At 41.9% G+C, this 12,230-nt stretch overlaps 1 protein-coding gene across 1 annotated transcript in view; it reads right to left on the reverse strand.

Annotated features, from left to right (window-relative positions):
* Nucleotides 1-1,386: 1,386 nt before the first annotated feature.
* The window catches only part of LOC100582015 (HEAT repeat-containing protein 6-like), a 31,254-nt gene continuing 20,410 nt past the window's right edge, over nt 1,387-12,230 (reverse strand). The window contains 6 exon segments of the mRNA XM_030800596.1: nt 1,387-1,618; nt 2,762-2,884; nt 4,023-4,157; nt 8,831-8,917; nt 9,675-9,797; nt 10,609-10,964. Of these exon segments, the coding sequence (XP_030656456.1) occupies nt 1,490-1,618; nt 2,762-2,884; nt 4,023-4,157; nt 8,831-8,917; nt 9,675-9,797; nt 10,609-10,964 (953 nt within the window). The 3' untranslated portion in view covers nt 1,387-1,489.

Genomic DNA, 12,230 nt, shown 5'->3' on the forward strand with positions numbered 1-12,230 from the left:
ACGCATTTTAATGCTTCTGTCTGAGAATAAAGAGACAAATCATGAAAGTGATTTATTCTGCCCACTAACATTTACCCAAGTCTCATAAGCAGTATGCTGCGTCCACATAACTTCTGCTATAAGGAAGAACCCGCCCCACCATCGTTCTTCTTCAGACGCCTGGGAAGAAGAGCCACAAGTACTGAATACCACTATATGCCAACCTGTTTCCCTTTGAAACCTGAAATGACTTAAGAATACTAGGAAACAGAAATTTTTCAAACAGACCGACCCTAATACAGCATTCTCTAGAGATGACAAGTTAAAAGGAAAAATGACAAGAGAACTGTGATTTCTTCCTCCTTCCTCCAAGGCTCATTATCGCCACATCCACCCAAACTCCTTCTTGCCCTTAGACCCTATTATATCTGTGCTTTAGGCCAGGCGCGGTGGCTCACGCTTGTAATCCTAGCACTCTGGGAGGCCGAGGCGGGCGGATCACGAGGTCAGGAGATCGAGACCACGGTGAAACCCCGTCTCTACTAAAAATACAAAAAATTAGCCGGGCGTGGTGGCGGGCGCCTGTAGTCCCAGCTACTCGGAGAGGCTGAGGCAGGAGAATGGCATGAACCCGGGAGGCGGAGCTAGCAGTGAGCCGAGATTGCACCACTGCACTCCAGCCTGGGTGACAGAGCAAGACTCTGTCTCAAAAAAAAAAAAAAAGAAAAAACAAAAAATCTCAAAATGCAGATTTCATGCACAAAAATATTCACTGAATATAAAAGCCTACCAGCCTAAAGCCTAAAACAAATGTTCAGTAATAGAAAAATGGTTAAATAATCATCACACAGTGATAATTATGTAATCATAAATAAGGATTTCTAACAAGTCAATAAAAGAGAATGCTTACAAATTTTACATGTCGCTTATATGGTGAAGTGACAAAAAGCAGGACACTTGCACATGAATAACCAGCTACCTCTGGGGAGGGGAACTAAGGTGTCAGGGTAGAAGAAAGGCTTCACACTAAATGCTACTCTGTACTATCTGGATTTTTATTTAGCCTGTGAATATACTACTTTAAGAAATTTTTTTAAATGCAGAAGTACAGTAACCATTACTAAGGTTTTGCTTTTATGTTTTCTATAATGTGGACATATTACTTATATCGACATACAGTATTTTTTTGTCTTATATATGTTAATATATATGTCTTATAGTGTCTTATATGTCATATATGTCTGATACTGTGTCTTATATATGTCATATGTCATATATGTCTTATATGTCATATATGACATATATATGTCTTATATATGTCTTAATATATTCCTAATATATATTAAGAACAGCTTATTAATTTTATTTTCTGAAGGAATATCAAACAAAACAAAGCAGGAAGACTGCATAATATGCGGGAACTACTGCTGATACTTTCATGGTAGGGACCGACGACATTCTCTTGGGCCCTCAATCTCAGAAGTCAGCTGGGGAAAGCAAGCTCAGTCACCTACATGTTGATAATCACAGTGTCTGTCAGGTTGCCCAGGGACCAGGCTGCTTTGGCTCGAACATTTAGAGACTTGTCTTCAAGTGACATCAATATTGCATTTGCTGCATCTGCAACAAATATGACATCCTATAACACAAAACAAAACGCTGCAGTTACTTTAGCAGGTCATGCTACCTTTGAAATTCTCAAACTTATTTTCAGATAAAGCTACAAGCCTTCATGCACATTTCTACTTGGAAATAAAAATTCATCTACCCAATCAATTTACTGTTCTTCTTGTATTTTACAATTTCGACACTCAAAAAAATCTCAGAGGAAGCTCCCATGATTTTGGTATGTGCCATGGACACCCGAGGAGCCTACGGATTTTGCTCTTATGAACATCGAATATATAAGATGGCCTGGGACACTTATCTGTGAATTCTGTGCTTAGTTGATTTCCATCTCAGGAAATAATGTTCTGAAAAATAAATGCATTTCCAAAACACATCCTAGGTACTACACACCACTCAGTGAGATAAATGTCACAAGTAAGAGGGAAAGAGGACATTATTTCCTTCTTAGTAAAAACTATGTCAGCTTTCTAAATGATGACTACCACTTGGTAATGTCCCATTTCATTTTTATTAGATCATTCATTAAGCATTTATTGGGTAGCTAAGGTCCCAGGCAGTGTGCTAATTAATTAAAAATTAAAAATAAATACCATATATATATATATATGGTAATGCCTTAGTTCATTTATATACATGGTATATATACAGTAATGCTTGTAGTTATATATATAAAACTATATGTATAACACTATATATATATAGAGAGAGAGAGAGAGAAAGAGAGAGAGAGAGAGTGTGTGTGTGTGTGTGTGTGTGTCTGGCTCTGCCACCCAGGCTGTAGTGATCTCTGCTCACTACAACCTTCACCTCCCAGGCTCAAGTGAGCCTCCCATCTCAGCCTCCCAAATAGCTGGGACTACAGGTGCATACCACCATGCCTGGCTAATTTTTAAAATTTTTTGTAGAGACAGGGTTTCGCCAAGTTGCCCAGGCTGGTCTCAAACTCCTGAGCTCAAGCAATCCACCCGCCTCGGCCTCCCAAAGTGCTGGGATTACAGGCATGAGCCACCATGCCTGGCACATGACCACATTTTAGTAGCAATTAAAGAAATCAGCTTACAAAGCAATTTAGTTTCCTTTACCATCCAATGCAGGATAGGGGTGTCATGGACTACAAAAGGGACACAGAAGAGCTAAATAGGCTCACTCTGACCTGTCTGAGACAGGGAAAAAGTACATAGACTCCCAGGGCCCGTGAAGTTGCAGCTTTCACTAAGCGATTCTTGCTGTCATTCAGCCCAAGCAGCACTGTGATGCACAGGATCTGCCTGTCATTCTGCAATGAGAAGGTCGACAAGGGAAAAATGAGAATGAAATAACTAGGAGCCAAAAGCTTCCATAAAAGATGTGAAATATCTGTGTCTGAGACCATATTCAGGAGTTGAACACCATTGCGACCTTGAGGCTACTCTTGTTAAGAGCAGGTTCAATTCAGATTTCATGATTATCTGAGCACCCACTTCGTGCAAGACACACACAGCATCTCATCACATTTAACCTTTATTAAAGTTGCCTTCTTTATAGAAGCTCATTTATGTAAGTAAGAATGGATGCAAATGTCACTGAGGACTAAAGAAAAAAAGCAGGCTGAATACTACTATTCTCAATAGCAGTATTCTGAATGCTTATGCTCCCCCAAAATTCCTATGTTGAAATCTTCACTCCCAGGGTGATGGGAGGTGGGGCTTTGGGGAGGAGATTAGGTCTTGGGAACAGAGCCCTCATGCAAGAGATTAGTGCCCTTATGATTGAGGCCCCAGAAAGCTGCCTGCCCCTTCCACCACTTGAGGACACAGTTCACATGGTGCCATCTGTGAGCCAGAGAGCGAACCCTCCCAAGGCACCAAGTCTGTGTCTGTCAGTGACTTGATCTTAATTCCAGCCTCCAGAACTATGAGAAATACATTTCTGTTGTTTAGAAGACACTTAATTTATGGTATTTGATTATAATAGCCCAAACAGACTAAGACAAATACCATATGTGTTGGACAATGAATGTAAGTATTTTCCCATACTTGTTATTTTTCACATGACTGCCATCTTATTGATGATAATACCAAGCTTTAGAGAGGTTAAGAGTCAAAGAGCTAGCAAGTCGAAGAGCTGGGCTTTAACTCAGGCCTTTTAAACTTTGGATATGAAATCTTCCTGAAATCTCTCTGCCTTCCAAGCTTCTGCTACCCTTGCCTCTACCACCTACATTCTAACGCATAGGGGGAAACAGCTTTCCTGATATATTAAGGCTTCAAGTTTTCCTATTTGCTGTTCCCCGGTGCCCTCATCCCCAACTCAAGTAGAATTAGCACCTTTTCATCAGAGATGATGCTGAATATTGGTTCAAAATGCAAAAGCATCAATTTCTAGCTCTGGTGCTCCAGCCATGATTTAAGGGTGAGAAAACACCCTCACATTACCGGCAGATTGCTGAAGGCCTCTGGCAAGATGGAAGACAGGGCATCATAGGCGCTCGCCTGGAGAGTTGGGTGCTCCGAATTCTGCAGGGCTCTGGGTAAAGGACCGTTCAGCATCATAGTCCAGAACATCACCACCTGGAACGGAGGCAAAGGAAAAGCTGCAGCCCAAGACATGATAGGGGAACCAACTCGGAGCTAAGCCTACCAGAAATGGCCTTAGTGAAACATTTTCCCTTAAAGTAGCAGCTTTCTGTAAATGTTTTCATTGGTTCTTCTTCCACAGTGATGAAAGGACTTTGGTTTAAGCCTCTCATTCAACTCCTATTGATTAGGAGACCGTGGTCTGATAAAGTTATGCAGCAACAGTGATAATAACTAAGAGGAGGCTGAAGATGGTGACGACAGTAACAGCAACAGCAGCGGCAGCTAATGTTCTTCAGAGAGCTCATGCCATGCCAGGCACTGCTTTAAGTATTTTACATGTATCAACGCATTTTATTCTTTGGCACAAATAAATGGGGTCTGTAGCATTATCCCTACTTTTTCACACAAGGAAACTGAGGCACAAAGAGACAATACAACTTGCTAATCAGCAGCAGGGGTGAACCAGAATCCAGATCAGTTGACACTCGGCTAGGGCTTTTTCAACTACTTTGCAGAGTCTGTGTGATAATAAAATGTAATACTCTGTGTAAGGTTTCTAGCGCAGGGCCTGGTACACAGTGGACACTCTTAAATTGGGCAGTAGGTTCTCTTTTCAGCACTTTGAAGAACTACCTCACTTCACAGCCTCTAAAGTAGCCATGTCAACAGTTTCCTTTCCATGCTTTATACATATCCTGTGATTTCATATTCATTTGTGAACCTCTGTGGTTTTGGTATGTTTTGTTTCTGTCCCATGGACCTAGTCCTGGGTTTTGCTGTGTATTTCACGCACCAGTTCTGTCTTTCTCCTACTTCAGCTCCTGGAAACCCAGTCTGGGCCCTCCCTGCCCCACTCCAGAAGAATGTGGACAAAAAGTGGTTGCCAGTCTCCAGGATGGCACACGATTACACTCACCTACTAATATTTACACCCTTGTGTAGTCCCTCCCATACTGAACAGGCTGACCTGTGTAACCAATAGGATGTCGTGGAAATGACAGCACGAAACCTCCAAAGCTAGGTCGTAAAAAGCACCACAGCTCTGTCTTGCTTTCTTTCCCTTGGATCACTTGCTGTGAAGGAAGCTGGCTGCCATGTCAAGAGGATACTCAAGCAGCCCTCTGGAGACGTCCTCACGGGGAGGAAATGAGTTGAGGCCTTCTGCCAGCAGCCAACACTAATTTGCTAGGTCTATGGGTGAGCCACCCTGGAAGAGGATCCTCCAACCCCATCAGGTCTTGCAACCCGTCAGTTGACTGCAACCCTGGGGGCATCTTGATCCCAACCTCATGGAAGAGCTAAGCCAGAATCACTCAGCCAAACCAGTCCTAATTCCTGACTCACAGAAACTGTGAGAAAATAAATGTACATTGCTTTAAGCTGCTAAATGTTTAATTTGTTACTCACTAATAGACAAGCAATATAGAAAACATGTCTTTTTTTTTTTTTCACAGACGAACAATACCTGAGTGTGAACAGTTAAGAAGCTTGCCCAAAGTCATTTATCTAGCAAAGGGAGAAGTTTGAATTCAAACTGAGTTCTGTCTGATAACAAAGCTCAACTCACTTCCCTGCGCATGTTATATGAAAGCTTTAGTGGCAGTCTAAGGCAGGGACTAGGGTTAGAATCTTTAATTCACTGCAAGGATGACAGAAATTGTGAAGGGAAAAGAATAGGCAGAATGTGAAGGGCAGAGGGAGCAAAGACCACCAACACTGAGCTGATTTTGCTTTTGGCACTAAGTAGGAGCCTTTCTTGGTGTGGTCACATGCCCTTCATCCATCTTTGGAACTGGTACAGTGTGGGGGTAGCAGAAACAACCTGAAAACACAGGAATTTAATAGAATTGTGGTGGGGCTGGTGGGGGGCAGGGGGGACGCGGGTAACGGAATTACCTCCTATGTGTTAGCATCTTTACATGTCATTCGATTTTTCAACAGCCTTGTGACTGAAGGGTTATGGTTTATTATTCCTTTTTACAACTAGGAAACCATGCCTATAACCACGTATCCATTAAGTGGCTGATATGGTTCGGATGTGTGTCCCCTCCAAATCTCATGTTGACATGTGACCTCCAATGTTGGAGGTGGGCCTAGAGGAAGGTTTTTGGGTGATGCACGCAGATCCCTACTGAATGGCTTGGTGCTATCCTTGTGGTAATAAGTGAGTTCTTACTCTGTTATTCACACGAACGCTAATTGCTTAAAAGAGCCTGGCATCTCTCTCTTCCTTCCTCTCTCGCCATGCGACACGCCTACTCCCTCTTCGCCTTCCACCATGACTGGAAGCTTCTGGAGGCCTCACCAGAAGTAGATGCTGGCACTATGCTTCTTGTATAGCCTGCAGAACTGTGAGCCAGACAAACCTCTTTGAAAAATAAATTGTCCAGTCTGAGGTATTTCTTTACAGCAGCAGAAAAGAGACTAATACGGAAAATTGGTGCCAAGGAATGGGGTGTTGTTATAAAGATACCTAAAAATGTGGAAGCAGCTTTGGAACTTGGTACTGGGCAGAGGTTGAAACAGTCTGGAAGGCTCCAAAGATAGGAAGACAAAGGAAAGTTTGGAACGTCTTAGAGACTGATTAAATGGTTGTGACCAAAATGCTGATAGAAATATGGAGAGTGAAAGCCAGGCTGAGGAGGTCTCAGATAGAAATTTAAAAGTTTGGAGAACTGGAGGAAAGGTCACCTTTGTTACACCTTAGCAAACAACTTGGCTGCATTATGCACATGTCCCAGGGATTTGCATAAGGTTGAACTTAAGAGTAATGACTTAGGGTATCCGGTGAAAGAAATTCTAAGCATCATTCAACAGGTGATGTGGCAGCTTCTCACAACCTATAGTCGGATGTAGGAGCAAAGGAATGACTTAAAGTTGGAACTTATCATTAAAAGGTTAGCAGAGCATAAAAATGTGGAAAATTTGCACCCTGGCCCTGTACTAGAGAAGGAATCCAAGCTCAGAGCAACTACTTGCTAGACAGATTAGCATGACTCAAAGGGAGCCAGGTGCTAATAGCCAAGACTATGGGAAAACAGCCTGGAGGGCATTCTAGAAATCTCTGAGGCAACCCCTCCCATCACACACCCAGAGGCCTAGGAGGAAAGTGGTTTTGGGGGCCAGGCCCAGGGCCCCACTGCCCTGCACAGCCTTGGGACACTGCTCCCAGCATCCCCAGCCTTGGCTCAAAGGGCCCCACATACTGCTTGGTTTTCTGCTTAGTGGGTACAAGCTGTAAGCCTTAGCGGTTTCCATGTGGTGTTAAACCTGCAGATGCACAGAATGCAAATGTGAAGAAGGCTTGGGAGCTTCCACCTAGATTTCAGAGGATTCCCTAAGCCTGGGTGCCCATGCAGAAGCCTGCCACAGGGACAGAGCCCCTACTGAGAGCCTCTACTAGGACAGTGCCAAAGAGAGATGTGGGGTTGGAGCCCCAACACACAGTCTCCACTGAGCACTGCCTAGTGGAACTCTGGGAATGGGACACGGCCTACACCCAGCAAAGCCACAAGGGCAAGGCTGCCAGAAGTCTTGGAGGCCCATCCCTTGCACCGGTGTGCACTGGATGCGGGACATGGAGTCAAGGACTATTTTGGAGCTTTAAGGTTTAATGTCTGTCCTGGGTTTTGGATTTGTGTGGGGCTTGTTGCCCCTTTCTTTTGGCTGATTTCTCCCTGTTGGAATGGGACCGTTTACCCAATGCCTGTAGCACCATTGTATCTCACAAATCAGTAACTTGTTTTTGATCTTACAGGCTCATAGGTGGAAGGAAATTGCCTTGAGTCACAGCTGAGATTTTGGACTTTTGAGTGATGCTGGAAAGCGTTAAGACTTTGGGGAACTACTGGGAAGAGACGACTGCATTTTGCAATGAGAGGAACATGAGATTTGTGGGGGCCAGGGGCAGAATGATATGGTTTGGATGTGTGCCTCCTCCAAACATCATGCTGACATGTGACCTCGAACACTGGAAGTGGGCCTAATAGGAAGTGTTTGGGTCACGGGGGCGGATCCCTCTTGAATGGCTTGGTGCTGTCCTTGTGGTAACGAGTGAGCTCTCACTCTATGAGCTCACACAAGAGCTGGTTGTTTAAAAGAGCCTGGCATCTCCCTCTTGCTTACTGTCTTGCCATATGACATGTCTGCTCCCCCTTTGCCTTCCACTAGGATTTAAAGCTTCCTGAGGCTTCATCAGAGGTAGATGCTGGCACCATGCTTTTGGTACAGCCTGCAGAACTGTGAGCCAGATTAACCGCTTTTCTTTATAAATTGCCCAGCCTCGGGTATTCCTTTATAGCAACATAAAATGGACTAATACAATCATGTTCCCTAAATTTGATCCCATGGCTTTGGAGACAAAATCCCTGGCTCTTTGTGTCTTAGGCAGGCTGAGTAACCAGACTAGGTTTTATGCAAAAGAAATATTAGTTTTACTATTGCCGGTTATATGTTATACATAAGCCTACCACATACTAAATTGCACATAAACTGAAATGTAAAATAAAACCTATTTATACTAGTTTCATGTTTTCCTGGATTATAAAACATAATTTTTGACACTGGAAGAAACCATATCATCTACTCCATTTATCACTGAGCTTCAAAATAAAACTGCAACTGAAGCACTAATAAAAGAAAACTATGAATTGACATTTATTTACCAAGAGGACTGGCACTCTCTGATCAGGTGCTGCAGTGGAGTCCGGTTTATGTTGCTGTATTAAGCCTGTGCCCAGTTCTTCCAGAAGCTGCCAAGAAAAAGAATTACCAAAGTGGAGCATGAGAACGAACGAACAGCTTCACTTTAGTAACACCTTCACTTGAGTAACACCTTCACTTGAGTAACACCTTCACTTGAGTAACACCTTCACTTGAGTAACACCTTCACTTGAGTAACACCTTCACTTGAGTAACACCTTCACTTGAGTAACACCTTCACTTGAGTAACACTTATAACACTTCACTTGAGTAACACCTTCACTTGAGTAACACTTTTTTCACTTTTTTTTTTTTTTTTTTTTTTTTTTAACCTTCACTTTAGTAACACCTTCACTTGAGTAACACCTTCACTTGAGTAGCACCTTCACTTGAGTAGCACCTTCACTTTAGTAACACCTTCACTTTAGTAACACCTTCACTTGAGTAGCACCTTCACTTTAGTAACACCTTCACTTTAGTAACACCTTCACTTGAGTTTGGAGATCACCTCAAATCAAGGGGAAACATAATTTGCAACTAATTTTCTTTCTTTTTTCAGTCACTCTTAACAGAGGCATTCTTTCAAGGACTGAAATCAACAGCTATATCTTATTAATTTGTTACCGAGTCAATTCGTGGGGTTTACATGTAAGAGCCGAAAACAGAAGAATGTATGTCTTCCTTACCTGAAATCTCTTTAAGAAATCTCAGAATTGAAGGACATGTGGCAGAAGAATATAAAGTGAAGAAAAGGAAGGATATAAAGTGAAGAGAAGGAAAAAGCATTGTGGTTTTGATGAAAATTACCTTTGCTCCATGAAGCTGAATGGATGGATCTGCTTCCCCCATGCACTTGCAAATCACCTCTCCAAGCTCCATCAAGTAGGCTTGAGTCATTGAAAAGTAGCCCCTTGCCAGAAGAGTCAATACCTGCAAAGACAGCATGGAATTAACCCTCTAAGACCTGAGTGCAAGGCTGCAATATCCAGAAAAGTGTTATAATATTTCAGAAATCACTTATATTTAACAGGGGCTGAAATCTGTTGAATGAAATTAAGAACCATAATCTTCATTTCGTGACTAACATCAATAAACTGTATCATAGTTTTATGGTGCTTTAGTATATGATCGCTTTTCATTAACATAATCTCATTTAAGTCTTGGAACTGTTCTTTAAAGTAGGTATTAACTGAATTTTACAGCTAAAGAAACTAAGCCTGACAAGATTAAAGGACATGTTTCATGTTGCCCAGTTAATTAGCAGCAGACCCCAGGACCAGGCCTAGTCTCAGATCACATTTGTACAGAAAAAGTAAACTCTTTTATCTAGGATTGTTTTCTTCCTTTGAAAGAACAATTATTTTGTTACTCTAAGCAGGTACAAGACCAAGGAGAAGCTTATAGAGAATTAAACATTTAAGTTGCAAAAATCAAAAATTAACTGTACAATTTCACTCAGAATTATTCTACAATCTATTACATCCACCTGTCATATAATACCTGAAGTGACTAAAATAATTTGCAATCAAAGAACAAAAAGGAATGAATCTGCTATTTCACAACCAAGGAACACCTCCCCAAAACAAAACAACAACAAAAACAATACACCACCCATACCTAAAATACAACTCCCACGAACACAATTGACACATGGCTTGGTTTTACCTGCTCGCTCCTCACGGTCACTCTGAAGGAAGAATGGTTACTTCCATTTCAGAGATGAGGAAATGAAATCTCCTACCTGTAAGGCCTCCAGTCGCATGGGGGATGGTTCGTAGTTGCCTCCTGCTGCAGAGCCAGCATCGCTACCTGAACAGGGATCCTCCTTGGGCAGTACGACAATGGAAATGCAGAGTCGAATGAGCCAGCAGGGCTCTGAAGATCCCCTAGGTGAGCTAACTGACGTTTCTTCCAGAGAGGGTCCTGTAGGGGCTTTCTTCCACCAATCAGGAGGGCTGAGGTGAGGGGTTGCTCAATTGCTATTACTGAGTCCAGAAGAACATGGCTGTTGCAGAAGTAGCTGGACTTCAGGTAAAGGTGCGTGGGTGGACACTATAGCTCCCAAGAGTGTGAGACTTGACATACGAACATTAACATCTGTCAAAGGAAGCAGTAAGAACTTATCACCATGGGAACAGCTACCGTAAAGATGGTAGTTATCCCTGCAGGCAATTAAGAATTAGTAGTTCCTTGTGTAACCTGAATCTAATCAAACTTCTAGACCTCACTTCCAGTTTGGAAATACATGAGACAGGAGAATAAGTTAACACCATAAAGAAACAATCTGACAAATTGAGAATGTGATTTATTTTGTTATCTTTGGTGACAGTTTAGAGTCCACATTCTATAAGACAATTGGGTTAGATTCTTTCCTGAGTCAGTTTGATATAAAAAAGATGGGTGGGGGGACTCTAGATTTAAAAAGACTACAGTGACATGATAACTAAATGCAATGCATGTACCTTGAATGAACCCCGGATTTTAACAAGAAATATTTTTAAAAAGCTAAAAGGTCTGTGTCCAGACTCATTTTTTTTTTTTGCATGTGATGTCCAGCTGTTCCAGCACCAATTGTTGAAAAGTATCTGCCCCTTTGTTGTAGATCAGTTGACTATATTTATGTGGGTCTATTTCTGGGCTCTCTATTCTGTTTCATTGATCTGTTTGTCTCTTCCTTGGCCAATATCACATTGTCTTAATTACTGTAGTTCTATAGTAGATTTTGAAGTCAGGGAATGTCAGTCCTTCAGTTTTGTTCTTCTCTATCAATGTTGTGTTGGCTATTCTGGGTCTTTTGCATATCCATATACATTTCAGAATCAGTTCATTGATATCTGCAAAATAACCTGCTGGAACTTTGATTGAGACTGTACTGAATCTATAGATCAAGTTGGGAAGAAGTAACATCTTTACAATATTGAGCCTTCCTATCTAGGAACATGGAATCTCTGTCCATTCATTTAGTTCTTTGATTTATTTCATCAGTTTCACAGTTTTCTTCATATAGATCTTGTACATATTTTGTTAGGCTCATACCTAAGAATTTCAGGGCTTGAACATTTTAATGAAAAAGAGTTACTTGAGGATAAAGTCAGATACTTGAAAGGAACCTTTGAGACATGGTGCACTCTCCTCGGCTGAAGATGCAGATAATGAAAAGTTGGTACAGTGGAATAAGCAGGGGTTGTTTTCATCTTATTTCTGCCATGAATGTGATGGGAAACCTTAGGGTAAGACTTACCTTTCTGGGTCCCTTTTTCACACATTAGTGTAAGTAGTGAACTGGACTTAGTTACACCTCATTATCGCATTTGAGCCTCACAAAAATCTTATGATGTAGTTATAATTCTTGCTGTTAGGAAG

The sequence above is a fragment of the Nomascus leucogenys genome, chromosome 19, assembly GCF_006542625.1.
Source record: "Nomascus leucogenys isolate Asia chromosome 19, Asia_NLE_v1, whole genome shotgun sequence".
In the NCBI taxonomy this organism is placed as follows: domain Eukaryota; kingdom Metazoa; phylum Chordata; class Mammalia; order Primates; family Hylobatidae; genus Nomascus; species Nomascus leucogenys.